This window comes from Arctopsyche grandis, chromosome 11, assembly GCF_051622035.1.
Source record: "Arctopsyche grandis isolate Sample6627 chromosome 11, ASM5162203v2, whole genome shotgun sequence".
In the NCBI taxonomy this organism is placed as follows: Eukaryota; Metazoa; Arthropoda; class Insecta; order Trichoptera; family Hydropsychidae; genus Arctopsyche; species Arctopsyche grandis.
In genome coordinates, this window is record NC_135365.1 from 207,278 (window position 1) to 230,745 (window position 23,468).

At 33.0% G+C, this 23,468-nt stretch overlaps 2 protein-coding genes across 2 annotated transcripts in view; one reads left to right on the top strand and one right to left on the bottom strand.

Moving 5' to 3' along the window:
* LOC143919074 (semaphorin-2A-like) overlaps positions 1–23,468 on the top strand; it is a 401,435-nt gene that overhangs the window by 30,520 nt on the left and 347,447 nt on the right. The window lies entirely within an intron of this gene.
* On the bottom strand, positions 3,496–7,926 carry LOC143918821 (uncharacterized). Its single transcript, XM_077440891.1, has 3 exons — positions 7,609–7,926; positions 6,404–7,105; positions 3,496–6,221 (listed from the first exon to the last, which is right to left on the bottom strand). Exons 1-2 carry the CDS (start codon positions 7,795–7,797, stop codon positions 6,530–6,532), a joined length of 765 nt encoding a protein of 254 aa, XP_077297017.1. The 5' UTR covers positions 7,798–7,926; the 3' UTR covers positions 3,496–6,221; positions 6,404–6,529.

Consider the following 23,468-nt stretch of genomic DNA (forward strand, 5'->3'; position numbering starts at 1 on the left):
CCTATATAATAATAATGTGCATAATATTATTAAAGGGACACGACGCGGCGTAGTGCATGCGTATTCAACACGTGAATAAACTTTAGCATTTTTATTTACTATGGATCGGGAATTTAGTATGTTTTATGATGGAGAGCCAGAGAATTGATGATCATTTTATGATCGTGATTTAAATTTACAATATGTACGAATGTACGAGTATGTGCACACAATACAAGGTATAAAATGCACTGTCCAGTTTTCGAATTTATTCATAATTAACGTATATGTATATTTCAGATCGCTTCAAGAATTAAATTCCAAAAAATAGGTACGTAGACGAAACTCTTTTGAAAAGAGGAAGTTTTCCGTTATTTGTCGGCCGTGTAACGAATAGACATTGCATATATGTACATACGTATATTGAATATTGGCTGTAATATGTACTGTACTGTACTGTATAATACAATATATCCGCATTTTCCAAATATAGATCGGTCAAGTCGTGTACGTGCTATATCAGAGTTATAATACCTAACATGCATATACATGTACATATGTACATATGTACCTACATACATATGTATATCGCGAAGTCGCGTCTATTTTGGCTCGTCGACGAACAAAGAGTCGGGACGGGGCTTTTACGAGAAATTTGCGGCTGTTTTGATGTCTGACATATCGTATCTGGGGATCGGTTCGTCCGATGTCCGTCAGTCAGGGGGAGTCAGGAGTCAGGAGTCAGAAGCTGATGGTAGCTCGTGCATGTTCGTAAATGCAGCAGTAATGTTCATGAATAATTGATGAGATTGCATCTATGTATCTGACTCCTGCGGTGTTGAGATCCATTGTTTTAATCTTTTCACGATCTATTGCACTGACATGGCAGGCTGAACGATATGCGAACGGCAAATATTCACCTTTCAAATTGCCAGAAATGTCAAAACCGTGTAAGCACACAACCGACTGTTTCAAGACTCATCTTCACAACATTTTTTTAATCCTTCGTTTCTACATGCAATGATGTACATATGTTTTGTACTTTTCAGAGAAGCATACATAGTTGGTAAGAGTTATTTTATTTTTGGTTATTAAAATATTATCTATGTACGTATAGAACCACTGTAATTTTACTTTATCTATGTACGTAGTAACAATAGATGAAGTTTTGTGATCATGCGAAAATTCGAACTCGAGATTTTTTGACTGATTCAAACTCAGAATCCATCACTGATTACGTTTTTATGATCTAGAAAAAATGTGTGTCTGTGTATTTTGGGGATTTTTTGAACACCGTTAGTGCTATCGAACTGAAACTTAGTATTGTTTATTGAAATTCTTATCGATAAGACGTAAATTTTTAAGTTAACCGGAAATGGTACCTCCCCTCATATGTAGGTGTCCTCTTTTTAAAGTTTTTTAATTAAATTATCTCCCAAACCACTAACTGAATCGGACTGAATTTTTTTACCTGTAATAGAAATTATAAATTTTATAACCTAATATTTTTTGAATATTTTTACCTGTACCGGAAGTAGTACTCTTACTCTAGAGAATCGAGGTTTTTTTGTATTTTCTTATTAACCTTTTGGTTTATTGATCTGTAATTTCATATCTAGAAATTTAAGTTTAATAACAAGCTATGTATAGCTTTTGTCTTGTGTAAATTTCCCTACATTTGCGCTCAATTTGTACGGAAAATGCTCTCATAACCGGTATGTGTGAACTCGTATGTATGGTTAATTATCGAATTTTGTTTTGTGACCTTCTAACATTCCTCAAATACAGACATAGATAAAATCATGGGTTGGTCACATTTTTATTATCTTTCGAGTACTCGGGATAAAAATTGATTTATTGTGGAAATTCCGTATTGATACCGCAGTTCAACTATTTATATATGTATGTATGGATTTCCAGATTTATTGGTGTGAGTATGGTAAAATTTTACTGTAATAGATACATTACATGTGTGCGTATTATACATACACGTGTACCTATATGACATGCCTGCAGGAAATACGAGATATGTGCATTCAACCAGGATGTATGCGTCATTATAACGAATAGATTCACTGGGAATAATTTTATCTTTGCGTAACAAAAATCGTTTCGAATGTAGGATCTGCGTACGTAGACATTTATGGGTTTTTCGTTTTCACACAAAGATCGACCTTCTCCGTATTACATATGTATGTACATATATCGTAGTAGGGCTTTGTGTCCAGAATTAACTTGGACTACATGTTGTCTCAATAGATCACGCTCTGGTTTCAATACAAATACATAAATCGACGAAACGGCCGCTCCAGACACTAATGCACAACTTCCTGAAGTCTTCTCGACTGTGTGAATAGAAAATTTCTCACATAAGCTACACTAAAATACGACTTTACGCCTCCTCTTTGTACGCTTTTCTTATGAAGATCGACGAATAAATAAACGCTACCAACTTTTAAACGTATCGCTCTCGCTTCACACGAGATTTCGGCAATCGACTAATTAGACGGGTTCGAAAGGTTAATAGGTTCCTTTCGGTAAAAAAAAACCCGTGAAGTAATTATCCAATCGTTTCCAGTTAATTTTCTCTGGTAAATTGTCGCTTAGATTGGTGTAATGTTAGCATTGTAAATTATGCATCGTTCGAAATGCACGTGCGTTCAAATCTTTAAAAATAGATTAACCGCCATAAGAAGTTCCAGATGCGATATAAAAGCACCTGAGAGTTATTTAAAATAGAACGTGGTCGTTTTTTCAGGATGTGAGAAGGATATGTATGTATGTATGTGTGTAATTTATGGTGTGTTTCTTTAGATTAGGATGAGTGAAATACCGAAAATAAATTATCTAGACAAGCGTAAAAGCAGACCTTACATTATTCATTTTATAGCTCACATTATAAGAACGGAATTTTTTACGTGAACCGCATTGTATCCGTATGTACATATATTTATTGTGATTTTCTTTAACGTTATCAACATTCTATAGTGAATTTTTGCCTTTTATCGATTAACTATTATGAGAATTGTTCGATGAAAATGTATTTATATAAATTCAATTAGATTAGCAATGAACATGCTATAAATTTAATGAAATCTTTGTTAAATTAAATATATTTTGATTATTCGAACTGAATCTCAAAAATTTTATCTATGGTTATCGGAACGACGAATACAATTTATTAAGAAATGAGTGTTTCATTAAGCGATAAGTTGCTGGCCACAGATGCTAGATGATTGTAAATAAGATTTTTTATGGCCTTTCAAAATCATTTAATCGCCAATATGACAAATATGCTTGACATTTATCATCGTGACGACGCGACGGTGTCTTACAAACTCAATATTATTATTGAATATGTTAATAATATGATTTTAAATATCTAATATATATTCTTTTTATTTTTTACATTTGCCAAATTTTCTGTTTCGCCGACAAGAAAATGACAGCTTTTTGAGTGCTAGATAGATAGGAAAAATGGATTTTTATTTAAAAATGGTATTAAAAGATCATTCTAAATTTGAATATCATTTTATTTTGTAAGGATTTATCTCGTCCAATGGTTTATTTGAAAATAATACATATGAACATACATATAACGAAAAATGCTTCCCGTCGTCACTATGCTAAATTGCTTCGTCAAAACAATTATAAAGGATATTGCAATGTTTATTTAAATTTTCACCTCCGTCTATCAAGTAATCAAAACTACGTTACTTTCTTATGAATAATTCATAAAATTTAAAATGTTTCGATCCGGCGCATTCATTCAATCCATTACAAATAGATATTCGTTTGTCTGTCAAAACAATGAGAACGTTTTGATTGATCTTCACTGACTTATCTGATGGCATGCCTATGAATTATTGTGAAAGTTATTTACGTATAAAATTAGATATGTATCTTCCTGGCCACAATTGAACGGTGTTTGGAAATTTTATTGGTAATATGATATGTTTTGTTATGTAGCTTCCAAAACTGTGCTACAAACCGGTTCCCTTTGCACGACAGATCACGACAAAGTGAATAAGTGATAAATGAACCGGTAGCCTCGTGGATTATAAATGAAAAATTGAAATTAGATACGTATGCAACCTAATGTAGGTTGCTATCGGTAATTTCGGTAAATAAATATTGCTTAACGTGTGAAGAAAAATGCGTAAACGTTAATGATTTGAAAGCCACACGGCGAGCATTCTGGTGGAAGATTTATACTAAAGGGCCGGCCGGCACAGATAAGATTCAAAGAATTCAAAGCATTCGTTCATCGGCTGATGCACTTCACTGCATCCACTACTCGTGAACGGGATGATTCAGAGATTTTATAACCGGTATTATGAATTTGCGAAATAATAGCATAAGAAGCGACTGACAACCGTTCTTATTAGGTATATTATTTAGTTTTGTTTATTCCAAAATTTACTTTCAAAATGATTGTGGATTTCTTGAAGTTGAAGGTACGACAAACGTGTTTCGTTTTTACTGTTTTTTAATGAAAAAAAAAAGAATGTTTTTTTGTAGCGTTCTGTATTGCGCGCGATGCACTGTGCTCTAATTAATGGAGGCAAAAGCTCAACCGATAAAAAGACAAAACTGACCATCCGGCCCCTCGCACGCCACTGGCTCTTAAATTAATTACTTAGATATTCCAAATTGGATGCATTTCGGCGGTGACAAATTGTTTATAGCCCCCGCAATCTCCAGAGTGCACACAATTATAATATTATTGAATTTTTCACACATCAACTAGTAATTTCATATTTCAATTATCTTTTTCAGGTGAGTTGTTTCTAATTATATAAGATCATTTCATTTAAATATATGTATACGTGCGTGATGATATTTTCGGTCGTGAAGTCAAAACGTCTTATATTCGAATTTTTTAACGTATAATTTTATTGCCGCACATAAATCCTACATTTTGAACAAATAAATTATCGTGTAGTTTTGTAATAAATAATACGAGGCGAATGTAAATGTTGATGTTTTACACTTCGAAAATAGTCTTTTACGTTTAGAAATGAAATATTGAGCGAGTCACGCGGAGGTACGTACATATTCAGCGTTTATTCAGATTCACGTAGATCAAAGTCGAAAAGTGTCGAAAGACTTACGATCCACACGTATGTACATATGTACATACATTTACATATATAACTATTTACATGCAGAATCAATGGCATATGTCGTTTATCAACGGGCTTTCAGCCCATGTCTGACGACAGAAGGACGATTTCTGTTTTAATAACAAACAATCTGAAATAATTTGAAATTTGAGGCGTTCCAATGCATTGCACGTATTTATTTATGAAATATTGCCTCTGCATCGGAACGACAGTTAATAAAAAACATCGATTCATCCTGTTTGCGAAGCGATTATTTTACCTGCAATCAATTCGGTGAAACAATGGCCCGAGAGACGTACGAATTATTGTGCCGATGACGCGTCGCGTCCGATTGATTTAAGAACGCTGTGAAATTCCACAATCCAGTGGAATTTTCTTGCGTATTGGAAATGTCGAATTTTGAACGTATTCCTGGGTCATAATTCAGTTTGATTTATGTGTAGCGATTTGGACTAATTAGTTAAGTACCACTATTGCGACTGCGATGCATAACGAACCGTTTATCCGGATTATAAATATTAAACGTTTCGTATAATGAATTAGTACTGACATCGCGTGTTCAAAATGGGACGGTTCTCTCGATTAACATCTTCGAGAGAAACAAAAAATACAAAAGTCCTAAATTTCTCTTCTGTTATTTTGTGCCTCGTCTTTCTATCGTATTTTTGGATGAGATTCGTTCAAATTTACAATGTAGACACACAAAAGAGGCTGCTCATCATTAAATACCTATTAGAAAATATTCAATCATGAGTGGAACATTCCGTAAAAGTGTAAAGAATAAATGGGGTTTTCTTTGAAATTTTAGAAAATAATACCAAAACAACTTTCACCGCCGTCGCGTCTGGTAATTATAATATAATATAATAATTATCAAAATTTAATTCGTTCGTTTGATGTTATGAAAACCAACGAATAACACAATAAACAATCGTTAATTTATTCAACTATAAATACTGTTGCTGTTCTGATGATCAATCGACGAAAAAATAATATCTTCAAGTCGTTTCATAAATGGAAATTATCAATGAATAAAATTTGTGTACATCATCTTAATTATGTACTCTCTCTTCCTGCAGTTAACACATGTATCTTATTTTATGGATGCATCGCCTCCTGAAAAATAATAGAATTTAGTTATTCGGAAGAAATTATATGGAAAGCTTTTAGAAAGTATTTTATAATGACAATTTTTTCTCAACAATGAACGCATAATCACTGACGTTTTAATTTGTTGTTTTTTTTCATTAAATTTATTTAATTTTGTAAAATAAAAGATGTTTTACAATAATGCTTACTTTGCAGCCTAGAAATTTTCGTCCTTAAATATCTTTTGAAATCATCGTTGTGTCTTATCCTCCGCTTGGATTGTTCCACCGTATCTTCAAATTTTCCGCTCAATTCGTTGCTCTGTCTCAATCTGTTCAGTTGGGAAATCCTTTTTCTTCATTTTGGACTTGCAATGCATAATTATCCATCACCATTTCGTGGAATTTGACAATGTCTTCCACGATTGTGTCGACATTGTCATCGTCATTGTTGTTGTTGGGTAAATTGCGAACGTCATAGTTTATGGTCAGAGGCAAGACTTCAGGTATCCGAGTGGTCATTTCTTGCATGACATAACGTCCAGAAAAGATTCGCCTATTCTCGGCCAAACAGAAATAGTCGTCGTAGTAAGTGTCTTTGGCGAAATCTAATTTGCTCAGCATGTAAGCTAAGAGATTCCGTTTGATTTGTATGTTGCCGTAGTTGCCCATCTTCAACTCCATGCTTCCTAGGAAATGATCTATTTTGAAGTCGTTGATTATATATCCGTCGACCAGTTCGATAGTGACGACAGTTTGGTTGCAAACGCGAATGTCGCTCGTAAACATCACGTATAAATTTCCGTATGGGTTTAAAACTCGACCCACGACGTTTCCGCTCAAGAAGAACAGGTAACTTCTCTGAGAATCGCCCTTCATTTTGATTATTTTGTGGTTTTGTTGAGTGAGAATCTGAAATTAGGGATCAAAAATTGATATTCAGTCCATTGTGTTGAAGCGATCTCAACAAACGCGCCGTATTAATATGTGTATTATATATATATATAATACATATGTAAGTGAGAATTCAATTAAATCATTATGTGAATACCATTTTTATATTAAAAAAGTTCAAGAGTAAATTTTCGTATATTATATAAATTCTGGAAGAATAATACATACATAATATTAATACTTATATTCTGCGATTTAATAATATGTGTGTAAAAATATGTTCATACATACTATTATGATACATATGTTTATTTTCTCGTACGTATATAGAAACTTATATGAATATATGTATATGTATATGTACATATGTATGTACATACTTAGTATAGCCTTTACTAGAATATTTAGAATTGTTTATAAAACTGCATATTGTGCATAAGAGTAAAAATGGTCACTGCGTATGATTTTTCTCGTTTATAATATAATAATATTTATTAAAATGTGTACATAGATATACTAACCGGTAAGCTGTCCCGCTCTCCAGATTTTTGAAAATATGCTTTATTGTTAACAGTTCTGACAGAATTTCCTTGTCTGTCTCTAAAAATCGACTCTTCACTGCCACATTTGACATGAAATCCTTGCAAAATTACTAACAAAACGCACATACAATACGACATCGTAAAATTTCCACTGAAGGGAGGAGACATTATATGTATTTCTTATTCAAAACTTTTACATTAAAAATAAATTGCAATATTTAGTGTTTTCTGATCGAATGACGACACTTGACTGAGGAAAAGAGTGATACGATAATGATTAATATGAAATTCAGGGTCAAAGGTTATGACGTCGTGAGTAATTATTTTGTCGTACTTGTATTATGCGATACGGCTTACAACATGAAATTGACTCAACTGATAATAAAATATACATATGTATAATACATATAATACATAAGCAGCCATATGGTGGCCGTAAGTGTTTAATGCACGAGTGGGTATATTTTCGTATGATATATTTCCGTATTCATAGTTTGTTTGGGGGCATTTTTATGGTAATAGAAAGAGGAGAAAAGGAGAGATAGAGAGTTCACATTCGTAGCTACTGGAAAATAAGAGATATCTCCGCGATTCTCAACATCACCCCGGGGATTTTCATTCTAACTTTTCGTTTGTAAATATTTGAACGGCGAAAGAGCGCTTTTGAAAAATCCGCAAGGTGTTTCACGATAATTCCACGGGGAAACGTATTATTTCGGCCGATAGTTTTCCGGCATTTCGGTCCGGCTAATTATGTAGGTGACTTTTGAGATTTGTGATGACATCGGCATTTGGCATCGTTTCTGAGGATATTCTTTTCAAACGATTGAATTCGAATCGTTCATCATCTTCTCGACTCGAAATAAAAAAGTCCCATTAAATTAAAATGTCGCACTAATTAGCTGAAAACGGTTTATTTTATAGTTATTGCCTCTATAGATGTTGATATTTTTACCTTTTTTTTTAAGACGGTTAACGACGTGGTCTCATATGTTTGGGATTGCTAATGTTAATTGCACAATTTATATGGCAATTTATATGGCAAACTGATGTTAGCGGGGATGTAAAAAAATTTTAATTTAATTCTGGGAAAACTTTCATAGTTTTTTTAATGGTAAATTTCACTTATAATTTCGAAAAATTGTTCAAATTTGTTTAATTTGCCAAGTTCTAAGGAGATTAATATATTTTTTTGAGGCAATTGAAGTTTATATGCTACACATATTGCATTTATAGTTAAAAAGTTGTAATACTTTCAGATGACGAAATGATCAAATTTTAATCTTCACTTTCCTTGCAGCAATATTTTTTCAATGAGTGTTCATCTTATGTAAATTAATTCATGCATGTACGTATGTACTATTTTTACTTTTTTTTAATCTATACCAAGAAGGCCTAATAGGTAACATTAATACAAGTATTATACATAGCAAATACATATCAATTAACACACACAGAGACATCTATGGTCAAATTTGTAAATTTTCAGCATTTTTGAACAATTCAGTAAATACATATCAATTAATAGTCGCAGATGTTATTGGTCAGATTTTTAGATCTGCAGCTTTTTTTATCAATTCAGCGAAATTCGATATTGCTGAAAACTCGAGATTTGCGAGAAAATAGTTAAGGTTGCCAATTTGTTGGAACCGTTTTAATGTAAATCAGATAAATTGGTAAACTCTGATTGGAAACGATCGATGAGACACAAATCCAAAGTCTGGCCAGAAGAAACCAGTGGGATTTGAACCCGTGACCACTCTGTTCAAAGCATTATAGGCTAATCACTATTAATCTATTCTACTGGTTATGAATCGAAAGTATGTACATAGTTTCTTATGGCACGATCATGGTAACCTTAAAAAAGTTTAGATAAACTGATTTTGATGAGAACGCCTATAGTAAATATTTATTGAATTTTGAATACATTCATACATATTGGACTAACAAATGGCACGGCACTGATAATATACATATGTATGTACATACCACCGATGAAACATGTTTTAGGCCAGTTTCATCCGTAGAGAAGAGCAAATGGCATGCACAGTGCAGTAGATGCAACGAAGCGCCATTAGTCCGACATGATTCATTTTCCTTTGAACCCTTTGGCTGGCCGATAGGAGAAGAGAGAAGGGAGAAGTGAAAAGGGAACAGGGTACAGAGAGAGAGAGGGGGTAGGGGGGGGGGATTTAACGCGTGTTTTTCCATTTCCGTTGCCGCCACTCGTCCCGCACATATTTCAAGGAGCCGCCGGAACGCCCTGCCCTGTTGACACTTGAATTTTTGGCACAGCTTTTCATTTTCACCATTTCATTACAACACTGCTTCTATTCAACTATGTACATGTTATGTATAGGTTCATATGTACGTACACCAGGGGAGTGCGAAACTTTTTATCATTCACATTTTGCATACACATACATACGTGTGTAACAGTATGTTTATTTATTTATTGAAAAATCAACAGACAACACATGTAGAAATGCATAAAAATAAAAATAAATATTTGAGCCCAATTATAGATTTTTACAAATTACATAAAATGGTACATGGAGACAAACAAATGAAAAGAAAATAATACAAACTATAACGTGACTAGATAGAACAGTGCATAATTAAACATAAAGTGATATAATATTGGATAAAGATTATATAATATAAATAGAAATGGATCAATCAATCAAAAATCTCCCGATGGCAGTCCTGAATTTATGCAAGGAAATACCGAATAGATCAACGTCATTCAGCTCCCCGTTAAACATACGATATTCACGCTGTAGATAGGAATATTTTAGGGAATTTGTTTTGAAAAGGTAAACTGAGATCCTAAAACCAACCTTACTCAGTAAATCGGGACAATCGAGGAAACCATTTAGGAGCTTAAAAAGGAACGTAGTATCAGTGAGTAGTCGCCCGACAGAAAGATTGTTAAACTATAAGAGTTTTAAAATATCGGGAACAGTAGAATGGACGTAGATACATTGGAATATGGTAGCCTAAGGATTTGATAAATTTTAGTTAGACTTTTTCAATACAATTAATATGGGATATATAAAAAGGTGACCAGATAATTGAGGCAAATTCTTAAAGTATATGAGACTTTAGTTGAGCGGAGTAGGAATCCAAGAAATTTATATACTTTATTAGTAATGAAGGAAATATGTTCAAAGTAATCGAGTTTATTATTAAGTATTACACCAAGATACTCAATATAAGAGGATGCATTTATAATTGAATGATTAAAATGGTAATGGTGATAATAGATTTATTTTTGGTAAAATTTAAGATAGAAAATTTTTATGCGTTTAGAAAAAGATCATTGTTTAATTAATATATATCAAATCTATGCAAATCTTCCATCAGTCTATAGTGTAAATGAGTTTACACATTTTGTGTCATCAGCATAAAGAAGTATAAAAGAGTGTTTAAAGATATGTATATGAAATATCATTAATATAGAAAAAGAAAAATAAGGGACCCTTGTGGGAATAGATCTAAGTGAGGATTTGTAACCAGAGTAATAATTTGATGACGGTTTAAAATGTATGAAGAGATCCAGCGAAATAGATTTCCTAGATTAGAAATAGATGTTGGTGCATATAACATTTTTTAAATATTATTTTGAATTTTTTTTACGGAACGAAAAAATTATAATATTTAACTCGAGGTACCAGCAGCCTCCGATGAGAAATATCTAGGAAGTTTCACTTTAACTCGCATATATACATCCGGTTTTTTTATTATCCCATCATTTGGAATCATAAATTGACAAAAGCCACTGAACATTTAACAGACAGTTTTACTAATCTTCTTCGAAAACTCAAGTTATTCGTGTCCTATTAGCATTTCCAATTAATAAGTCTGATTTTATGTGATAAAAGTATGATGCATATTATGTACTCAATTTTAAACGCATACATATATGTATGTACATATGTTGTGTAAGTACATACATACGGATTCTCAGAATAGATCTTTTTCTGTGCAAATTAATAAAGAGCACAAGATGTTCATTTAGAGAGCTATAGCCGTAATTTTTAACGTTTGTTTAAATGTCGACAATTTCCGGGTGTGGGGAGGAGAGTTTATGACGGAGAATGTTTGCCAAGTGCATTCGTGCCCACTTCTATGAAAATGACCGTCGCGTCGCCTAAGAATGCAACAGATGCATTTTATAAATATTTTCCAGGAATACGAAGCCACATACGTTTATAGTGCGGTCGACTTTGTCGGCAATTCAACTACGCGGCATGGAAAGGGTTGAACGCTAAAGTATAGACTAATTGAGGGGTGTCAAAAGCATCGCACTCGCTTGTGATGTTAATTTGAAGCGTGCGTGTGGTACTTTACTTAAAAAATTTACGCGTTCACAAATGCCGGTATAGTTTTATTAAAAACTACACCAGTAAACTATTTAATTTCGCTATTTCAGTACATATGTACTACTTAGTAAAAGTCACATACGCGTTGGTCCAAACATTTAAATAAGGTTCAACGAGTCAATAGTTTTTTGGCTTTGTTCACTGGCAACACCGATTTGACAGCTACCCAAACACAAACATACATGCATACATACATATGTTATCCAAATAAAAATTGTAGATCGTGCTTCAAAAGATTATGTTTTTAAGAAAACAATTACTAATTTCAAACCGTTTCGAAATAAATATTTCAAATCAATAATTCTGAAATTATATTTTAGAACACGATAAATGCGATAGCTAAAAATAGATTTTTTTTTTGGTTATTGTGTCAGAATGCAGTAGTAGTAGTGGGAGAGGAAATAAAAATAATATTATCTGGAATAAATTTAACCGTATTTGGCGAACGTGTTCCGCGGGTGTGTTTAACCGACAGAAAGAAGATGGTGTGCTGGAGTGGGAAAAATATGATTGTATTTAAAAGCTAGCGCCCGCGGGTGCATATTTTATGGCAGTGGCCCGGATGCAGTTTGCAGTAAAAATCTACGATGCACTTTTCAACTGAATATTTGAAGAGTTCGTCATGGCACGCCCGACCGTTCTTTTGTAATGGAATGGCGGGCTTTTGTTGCCTCCTCTCTATTTTAAATGAAAATTTACAAATTATCTTCGATCTATCTCTCTATGTGAGCACGTCTGTGTATATATATATGTATATATACATATATACATATGTACATAACTACTTTTTAATTAAAATACTCGATTTAGTCTTTGTGAGCTTTCGAAATTGAAAATCGTTTGGCTGCATATTTAATACGAATTTTATTATAGACCACCCTTCAAATGAGTATTATATTAAAAATTAATTATTTAAAGGTAATTTAAAACAAAGTACATTTAAATTAGATAATGATGATATTGGTGAGTGCTCTACAGCCTACACTTTTAGTTGAAGCGTAATCGCATTCACAGAAAATTAATTAATTTATGAAGCTTCAAAGTTCAAATTTTCTTTGTTAAGTTAATGAGTGAGCTTAAATCGTATTATTTAAAACAAATATCCACATCCATATATCACATTATAATATTGTTTAAAAGTGCATTAATATCGCACATGACGAAGTAAATCGAATCGCACATTTCCGCTTTCATAATTTGACGATAATAAGATATCATCTAGGTGAAGAGGTTTAACTTATTAACTTATTAACATGCTCCGAAAGTTTACTTTTGGATGAGTGACTTAGAAACAGAACAGCACACTTTTAGACTACATATTATATATGTACATACATATGTATGTATAATATCTACATATTAAATTTCGTTCACACTCAACCCTAATTCAATATTATTTTATGTAAAGCCGCATGATGTTATTATTCATATTTATGTAAAAACTAATATTAACATCGTGTATAATTTGATTCGCGTAAGTTACTTTGCGCATTTTCTTTAGATTGTGAATTTACTTATAAATACAAAAGACTAATCAAATTTATTTTTTATTGTTTCAGGTAACAAAATCATCTTCCTTTGAACCACTCGTCACTAAGTGAGTATTTTTTGTATGCAAGTGATGATAGTTTTATATCCCCTTATGTAATTAAATCATATTTTTCCCCGAGCTCTTAAAAATAAGTGGGATGCTCTAGTTAGGTAAATCAGTCAAGGATCAACAATTTTAATAAATCCTGCTGTAGGTACATATGTATGTATATATTTATTTTATTTATTTATTTATTTAGTAGCAAAATGCTAATTGATTACGTAACGAAAAACAAAAGCAACAACTAAAATTAATTAACTTAAAATAATTTGTTAAGTAAAACAAAACAACGTATTTTAAAGTAATATTTTTAACCAGCTGAACATTTTTATTTATTTAATAAATATTGTGAAATAATATGAACATAAAATAATAATAGATTTAGAGTTTTTACACATACATATACATACATATTATATAGTCTGAATATGAAATGAAATTGAAATTTGGCCAAGCGGTGTCGAGTTTATTAAAACGGATAGACGAAATCCTTGCGTTAAGGTTTGCAAACTAAGCGTACTTTTCGCGAGTAAATATAATATTAAAAACATTGAATAATTAATGAATTGCGAACGAGAATATTCTCGAGTTGGGTAATATAATATAAAATTGACGTATTAGCTATTTTTATTATAATATTTAGATAAATTGACCAAGCCCTGACACCGCACACGCAAAATTTGAAGACTCAAATTAAAACGGCATACTTATGTGAGTATGTATGTATGTACATATGTGCATATAATAATTTATTATTCGTCAATGACAATGTGCGCAATCAATATATGATATGAACACATATAATGGGAGTAAACATGACGGTAATCGAATATGAAGTTTGAAAGCGAGAAAACGTTATTATACGCCAGTAATATGTAGACGTACTCTTACATAATCAAAGACATTTCAAACAAACTTAAATTATAGTGTGGGCGATGCGACGATACGTTTTTGCCAACAGAAACACTGTTAAATGCTATTAGCGAATAGTTTCAATTAAATTATACTGCCACATTGTACAAATGGTATATTCAATGTATGTAAATACGTATTTACTTTCGGTACCATTAATTCAATACACATTTCGTCTTCTTCTCTACATATGTATGTACATACATATATGCATACAATATATACATATTTTATTTTAATTAACATATACCACAGTGTCTTCACAGTTTAACCCAATATGACACTGACCAGATAATATATAAATTGCGCACATTTTATTTTATTTATCCAATATTTATATGGTACCCAACAAAATTTAAAGAAGAAAATTAAAAAAAAACCATAAAAATTAAAAATGTTTAAAACTGTAAAAGATTAAATTAAACTAAAAATAAAATACAATCAAAAAGCGGATAGATTGTTTTGTGAAATATTGAAAATATTAATGTAATCGCTGGCCAAATTCAAGCAACGTAAGGCTCGAGCAACTGGACGACTACTTAGAGAAGTTGAAAAGTACTACAAATGAAAGATAAAATATCCAACTATAGATTTCAATATTCATTTTGAACAGAAAATTGACAGATTTTGAGACATCGATCGAACAACACCAAGATATAGAAAAATCGCGCGATTTAAAAAATACATATATATATCTGAATATCGAGCCAATCAACATTTTTTATTACCAGATTCGTGTTCACTGGGCATAGATCTATAAGAAAAATCATATCTCGTCTTTAAACCAATAAAAAGTCGTCATTTGTCGAACAGTGTAATCAATGAGGCGAGATGGAACCCATTACTTCATTTCTTCCAATATATGTAGTTGGGTCGCAAATATTACCTTTTAATAATTTGAAGAAGTGACATAAAAGAAGCACTGTAAAAAAGGATCCCTGTAAAAAAGCACTGGGATACAGTACAGGATAGTATCCAAACTCTATCGTATACATACATGTACATATATGTACATACATATAGATAGCGGAGGAATTTTCTTTGAACTCTTTCAATTTTTAGAGTGTCACTTCCCTGGGACTCCATATTATGGAACCAGATTCCAAGATGCTTCGGACTAATGCGTTATAAAGAAGACGCAAAACTATCATATTATTAAAAGTCACCCAGCTCCATAAAGAGTTACTCTTGGACCCCACAGCCAGAATTATTTGTATTTTTCTTTGAGGTCATCAGCATATATAAAAAAAATGAATCCAAAATTACGGTGCCGATATCAATTAAAAATAGGAGTGGTCCCAGATTAGAGCCTAGAGGCACACCATAAGATTTGAGATATATTATATAATATAAAGATTAATTTATGTACCTTTGTATGTTTGTTTATTTGTTTGCGGTATAAATCTATACTAGGTTTGTAAATATGTAGTCTAGAGTAGGATCAAGGGACTGTCTTACAAATGTACAGTTTTGTATTATAATTTTTTTTTGCATTTTGTCCTTTTTTACATATGTACACGAAACAAATAAAATGTACATATTTGTTGTCACGAATTTTTCCAATATCGGCTCTCTAATTTTACCTAAACTTAAAAAAGACCAAGATGAAACACTGCCTTTCAGATTCGCATACATAGGATATTGGTGACCCTCTTTGGTCGCCCTTGATTTTTGCAAAAGGGTTGCACTCGGTCAATTACAATGGGTTGTGACACGGGGTGTCAGTTTCGGGGTCTAAAGCTAAAGTCACACTCTGACAGGCATCTGGGGTGGAAGTACATTCCTAGGGGTGGGTGGGGGGGGGTCGGAAACCTCCCTCGGTGAAGGGGGTGGATCTGAGACGAGGAAGCGCCGTCCTCGCCATTATTATTAGCCACACGGAGTAGGCAAAATGCAAATTGAGCGCTAATTGAATACAACCAAAGCGAGTTCTAGAAGTTAAATTCTGTCACGAGCCGCGCCAGACACTAAGGGGAGGAAGAAGGAGGTGGGTCGAGACCTTTCCCTTACTTCATCTTCACCTTCAACTTATGCCCACCCACCACTGAGTGGTTGGCATTGAAGACGGGTGGTCGAAATCTGGGCACACTCGAAAAATTAATGAATATAAGACATAATTATATGTACATATGTATTAAGGTACATATGTAAGCAGTACCTGTAAAAACTATTATTTCTCGGTAAATTGCATGTACATATGTATAATATATACATATATTTTATTTATGTTATATGATATAACTCGGAAAAAACAGTGAACATTTCATTATCATTTATTATAATTTAATATACATACATATATATTATGTATATACAATCAGGGCCAACGAGAGGGGGGGGGGGGGGGCAGAGCCGGGGTAAAGTTTCAGGGCCCGGACATCTCGAGGGGCCCCGTATCAGAAATCATACCCGTTATATCATATTTTCTTATTCAATTATTTACAAAAATAACAACATATACGTATTATACATCGGAGTTTTTCTAATAGTTTTAATAGATTTTTCGCATATTAAAAATATATCTATAAGATCTTTTTTTTTATTTATCATAGGGCCCAGAATAATTTTTACCAGCGCCCAGGATTTCTCTCGCTGGCCCTGGGTACATATACTATTTAATGGTACTTAAACTTAGACGGTTTTTGGAAGGAAAACCCGGAATATTTTCTAAAATGGTTTGCAACTCTTTGGGCGATTCCGCTGAAGTTTAATATCATTGAATGACAAAATGCTCGTTGATTTTCACAAGGTTTATTTATTAGGAGGTTGCTATTTCGACTAAATCAACCTTAATCAAATACATGTTGTTTCAAATACATAATGTTTTTTTCAACGATAACTATTTTGCAAAGTAGAGCGATAAACTTGAGAATTGAGAAATTATATATATTGATTTCATAATTTTGCTAGACAACGTTGACAAACATACGAGTATACATATGTATTTCAACAGAATAGGAAATTTTAGATCAAATATGTATGTAAGTAGTGATACAACATTTGCAAAAGATTTGACTTTTAAAGTAAAGCAGCCGCCGAATTTTATGATGTGTATATAATATTCAATGTCACAATATCTTACACAACGTGATATAGGTTGACGTTTCACTGTGTCGCAATATTTCATTTCGAGCTATTTACTACCGAAAAAATTCCTATACATACACATACATATGTACATAAATATAATAATATACAATATATTTTACTTTGAAATTGTTATTTTTTTCCCTTCAGCTCATATTCGCTCTGTAACTTTTTGCAACGATCCATGTCGGTTTCAATTTATATTTTACAAATCCCGCTTTGTATGTACATACATAAATTCATATGTATACACATTTGTACGTATTTGTATGAAAATTCATTTGAATTGGTAACGTCGGAAATTCGCAGCCAGACGTCGACTAATAATATCTTAACTTGTGATCTTGTATTAGAGAATGGAAAGGGGAGGCGTTCCTTTTGATAAATATTTATTTTTAGACTCTTATTAAATTTATTTTTATGATAGAAAGACTATTTATTTTTCTATACTATGCATTTTCGGGAATATTGATATTTCTAATTCAAAGCTCAAAGTACGGTGGATTACGAAGATCTTTATAGAAATTCTAGATTACAGTCATCGCCTGTGACATATTGGTATGTAAATAGATATGTATGTATGTATGTATAGACGTGAATATAAAATGGCTATATTTGTGCAATTTCAGCGTACATTCAAATCTATGCATTAAATCTCCCCTTTAAAAGCGTGTGACGATTCGCTTTCACTGCGATGGTCGTCTCTCCGTTGTTCCCCCTGGATATTTTTGAAATTGAATTTTAGTTAAATATAGATTTACGACGGCAATAACATCGGGTGTAAATCATTCGCAAACTGCAAATGCCCCGGGTCTTTGTATATTTCTATTATTCCTTTGGCGGTGCGCGTGGCGCTCTGTACCGCTGGGATTTATAGCTTTTCCCAGCAGCTTTTCCAACCCTCAGGAAAAACACTTCTGACCACCGGCCACCCTGCAATTTATACACACCCATACATATGCATGTATATATTGCATTAAATTCCGTCGGAAATTTTCGCGCTACAGGTATTCAAACAATTTTAAGGGAGATCGAAAACAATCCGACGCGTTTTGTTCACTATGTATTATTGATGTATGTACGTAAATTATGATAATGTTGTACGAATACATTTCCGTACAAGTCAAAATATCTACACGTATGTTGAGAGCAATTCCTGCATTTTAAAAGCCGCTATAAATTCACGGGAAGCGTTATATCTGCCTGAGAGAAAACATAACAACGTCTGAAACGTTTAAAGACATGTTCATAATTAATTTGTCTTCACGGAATGCACGCATATTGAATTTAGGAATCGTGGGAATGTTTTCACTATCGAGCCAAGGGGCGTTTCAATCGGATATTAGGGTATATACAATTTAAATTAATTCAATGTTTATGTCAGCCATCCGAAGTTTTACAAACACAGGGCCGGCTCAACGGGGCAAAAGACTCGGCAGGAAGCCCCCCTTTTTAATTAAAAAATTGACTTTCTTTGAACTTGTAATTTTTTTATTTAATGTAATTTTCCCACTCTAAGTAATAATACTGACTGTAAAATATTATAATTTACAAGGAACGAAGGATGTCGACTGTCAAATATCAACGACTCACGATTAAACCTTTCAAACAATAAACTTTCGCCGGTATAAATTGTAACTTGGAATTGTAATTTAATAAAATACTGCTAATAGAGATATTTAGTATGAATTCAACGAAAATATTAAAAACAAACCAGACTTTCATAGTGCGTAAAAAATTAAGGTGTCCTAGGCTTTAACTCACTATCTTCGAGAAGAATTATTGCCATTTCCAAATACTTCCTTGGAGTATAAAAGATTTGATCTTAACTTAAATTTTGGGCGCCTGAATGCGGTAGAGCTTTGCGTCACTGTCGACTTTTCCAACCTACATATTACTGCGAAAACGTTTGCTTTCAATAGCTCGTCTCTCGTAAAGTATATATGGTTCCATAATATGAGCAGATGAGCATTTAAACCTGTTGATTGTCATGTTGATGAACTGGTCAGTTTAATAAGATTCACAGCGAGTCTATTTGAATGAGATGAATGATTGCTAATTTGTTATTGTTCTTGTTTTTTTATAAAAATTTATATATAAAAAGGTGACCAGATAATTGAGGCAAATTCTTAAAGTATATGAGACTTTAGTTGAGTGGAGTAGGAATCCAAGAAATTTATATACTTTATTAGTAATTTATTTATTTATTTAATAGTTTTGGACCATTGTGGCATTACAGGAAGAACCTAATGCGTCACAATGGCCTACATTTGAAAAATATATAAAAACAAGTAAACTGTAAATAAAGGAAAAAAGCAAAAGCAGAAAACATGGTAAAATAAAATAATAAAAAAAAGTAACAAAAGGAAAATAATACATCATTCAGAGAGAAAAAAAAAATAACAAAAGTGTAAAAATTAAAAATAAAATCCATAAATCCCATTCTTTGTTTACACTGAACAAAATTAAAATAGTATATAAAAATGTACAAAGGAGAAAGAAAAAGTAAAATAAAATAAAACAAAATATGAATAAAAAATAAAATCACAGCGATGCCCAAATGGAAGAGAGTAGATTAAGGTTCCACTCATTCATCACATTCAAATTAAACATGAATTTTTATATTCAATAAACATCCACAGAGACATCTATGGAGAAAAATCTGGCGAAACCTGAGATATAACAATAACTCAAGGTTTACAATAGAAAATTGGAGAGGGAAAGCCAGTTTTAAAGGAACCGTTTCAATAAAAATCAGAAAAATTGGCAAATTCTGATAAGAAATGATCGACCACGACAAACCAAGGTCTGGCCAATAACGAGATTCTAGTGGGAATCGAACCCGTGACACTCACCGCTATACCACACTGCTGGTTTAATACATATGTATTTATATACCCATCGTTCAAAAACAGCAACCTTTTAGAGAAAATATTTTATACATGTGTACATAAGCTGATTTCTAACATAACACAACAATTTTGACAGAGCTGCGGACCGAGAAGTTCTTCCGAGCCATTGAATTGTCAGTTTATGATGGTGGCAATCGTTCACGTTCCAGGTAATGAGCACCATTCATGGCGTGGCGTGGCATGGTGTGGCGCTTTGCATAAATCACATGTTTAAACTTTGAATTACGTCGCGATGGGGAACTCAAACGTTTATAATGTGTGTGTGTGTGTGTGTGTGTGAAGGGGAGGAGGGGGGTAGGGTATTTTCGCGTTTATTCAGAGTCAAAGCGGGGACTAATAAATTTATATTAAATTTATTGTGACCTGTGTTGATTTGAATCGGAGATAGTGAGTCGCTAACGACGACATTCTCCGTTCTCCGAGAAGACTCGCGGAGCTTTTATCGTCAATTAAGAGCTTGATAGTTGAGGAGCTTTCGAACGCAACACAAAGCTGGTCATTACGAGTGATTGACTTCTCGGTGCTTAAGTTTCCGAGTGCGGAATCTGTATCTCAATTTGCGGTGGTCTCCTCCTCCTATCCCTCCATTTCTCTTACAATCAACCATTGCCGTTGCGTTGGCATCCTCCAAAATTTGATACCGTGTACTTCTACTGTGTACGAGTATGTTCTCAACATGGGTACTTCAAGTCGAGGACTGTTTATTGGATTTGTGATATTTTATATCCTTTTAGGAGAGGACGATTCATGACAAAGAGTACATGAATTTTTCGACAACAATTCATTGCAGTGTACTTGTAAGAAGATGTTATATTAAAGATTTCTATAAATTTTGGGTTCTTTTTGGGTGATCAATATTTTGCTCTTCCCTTGTCAGAAATATAGTACAAATGCAATTATAACCAGTGGTGTAGTGCTAAATAAAAAAGATTGTATCCTAATATTGGTAGTTCAAATATTTATAAAAAAAAATCAAATAATAATTAACAAATATTCTTAATTGTTGCAATTATTTTTTATTTTCTTATATTTTATAAAAACATCTTTGATTTTGCAAAACCCGTGTTTGTGTGTTAACAGCAACATTTCCTTTTAGCCTTTCTGGGTCAAAAAGAAGTATCAGGGAGGCGATCTGGCCCGACGACACCACTGATTATAACTAAAAAAAATCACTGGGCCTGGTTTGGATAGCATTTTTTTGTACATACCTCGCAAGTATAATTTCAAAATAAGTGGATACATTTTCTATTTACGAGGCTTTTATATGTTTTTCACTATTTCAAGAACAACATTTTGACAGATCTAATCTTCGACATGTGAGATTACAAAAACGAAATGGGATTACTTTAAAATGGCTTATAAAATCTAGTATGATAAAAGGTTTGTAAAATATATCAGTATAAATATATAAAATCAAGCCCGAAAAAATCAGTCTGAGATGTCAGAATAAGCGTTTAAAATTTGGCCGTAACACGTACGAATGTACATATGTATATCAGAATTATAATATACACATTTTATCATTCATTATAAAACCTATGAGTGAAATAAAAATACATATGAGAGATAATGAGAACCTATAATGCAAATTTTATAAGATATAGTATGAAAAAGAAAAAGTTATAGGCGTTTAAACAATTAAAATTTGACAAAGTGAGAGCGTGGCAGAAAGGCAAATAAATAAGGCTACTTACTTACATAAGACGTCAAGATGGTCAAAATTCTAGCATTTTTTAAACGTGTCTATTACGATTATATTGTTGACCAAGCCGCGCAAAATGGCAATGTTTCAAAACGATCGGAAGAATGTAGGATATAATTTCCATGTGTTGTCTCGTGTTCCGATGAAAGGGTCTCTCAGACTGTATTCGTTGGGGGTGGGGGGGGGGGGGGGGTGGCCTCATGTAGAGGGCTTTATTGGTTGACTGCATTGACCTTTAAAGTGGTCTTATATGTTTTCAGACCAATGAGCGAAGTGAAATATAGTAGGGCCTTGTAAAAATAGCGCAAAACGTGCGGTGTACATATATAATATATAATATTACGCGTGATATATCTATTGTAAGTAATTGACCGCTAATTCGTATGGTCGATATTGTAATTAAAACGGGTGATTAGATTAATGAATCGGTTCGTTAATTGGAAACTGATTGCACGGTCGGTTATGATTGCCGTCGATGATAATAACAGAGACTCGATGTTCTTTGTTTTCAGTTATATGTACATTTTACATACATACATAACTGTTATCGAGTGCATATGTATAATCGATACCATCATCGAGTTGACCACCCGAGAAAGGCTTAAATAATTAAAAAATAGTCTAGAATAAATAAGCACATTTTCGGTAGGTTATGAAATGAACGAGTCAATCATAAAGTGGCATTATTAATACGGGTAATTTAGACGTCGTATTTGAAGTCTTGTAATTACCGGACGCCGACGAATTAAAAGCGTTTATTTGTACTGGCGATAAATAACGTTCGATTTGAACGTCACATGTAATTATTATGATTTAGTTAGTCAGTCGATGAACGTTGTAGGCGTGTCGAGGCCATTAAGATTTCGGTAAAAAGATACCCCATAATAAATTGATCACATTGATCTACGATTATATGTATGCATATGTATGTACATACATATAATATGTTCGTAGGTATAGTTGTTTGTAGGCTTGTATAAAGTGGCACAGCACAGCACTATGACGAGGTATGCAGATTAGGGTTGGCCACGAGTGCCAGTAACAACACTGCACCCGGGATAATTGCGGTCCTGTTCCAGAACTGAGTCAACAGTCTCCAGGCCGATTGACGGCTTTGAGCTGCTTTGTGCTCCTGCAAACATCTCAATAATCTTCACCGTTTCTCGATTCGACACCTTATATCTCGAATGTGTACATATATATGTACATACATACAAACACATGCATAAGGAGTGAAATTCTACACAGCT

Bases quoted from the DNA above. Each gene is read 5' to 3' on its own strand.
- LOC143918821 (XM_077440891.1), bottom strand. From the start codon at position 7,797: ATGTCTCCTCCCTTCAGTGGAAATTTTACGATGTCGTATTGTATGTGC. The intron at 7,106-7,608 runs GTTAGTATATCT...CCCTAATTTCAG, and splicing joins GAGAGCGGGACAGCTTACCG to ATTCTCACTCAACAAAACCA.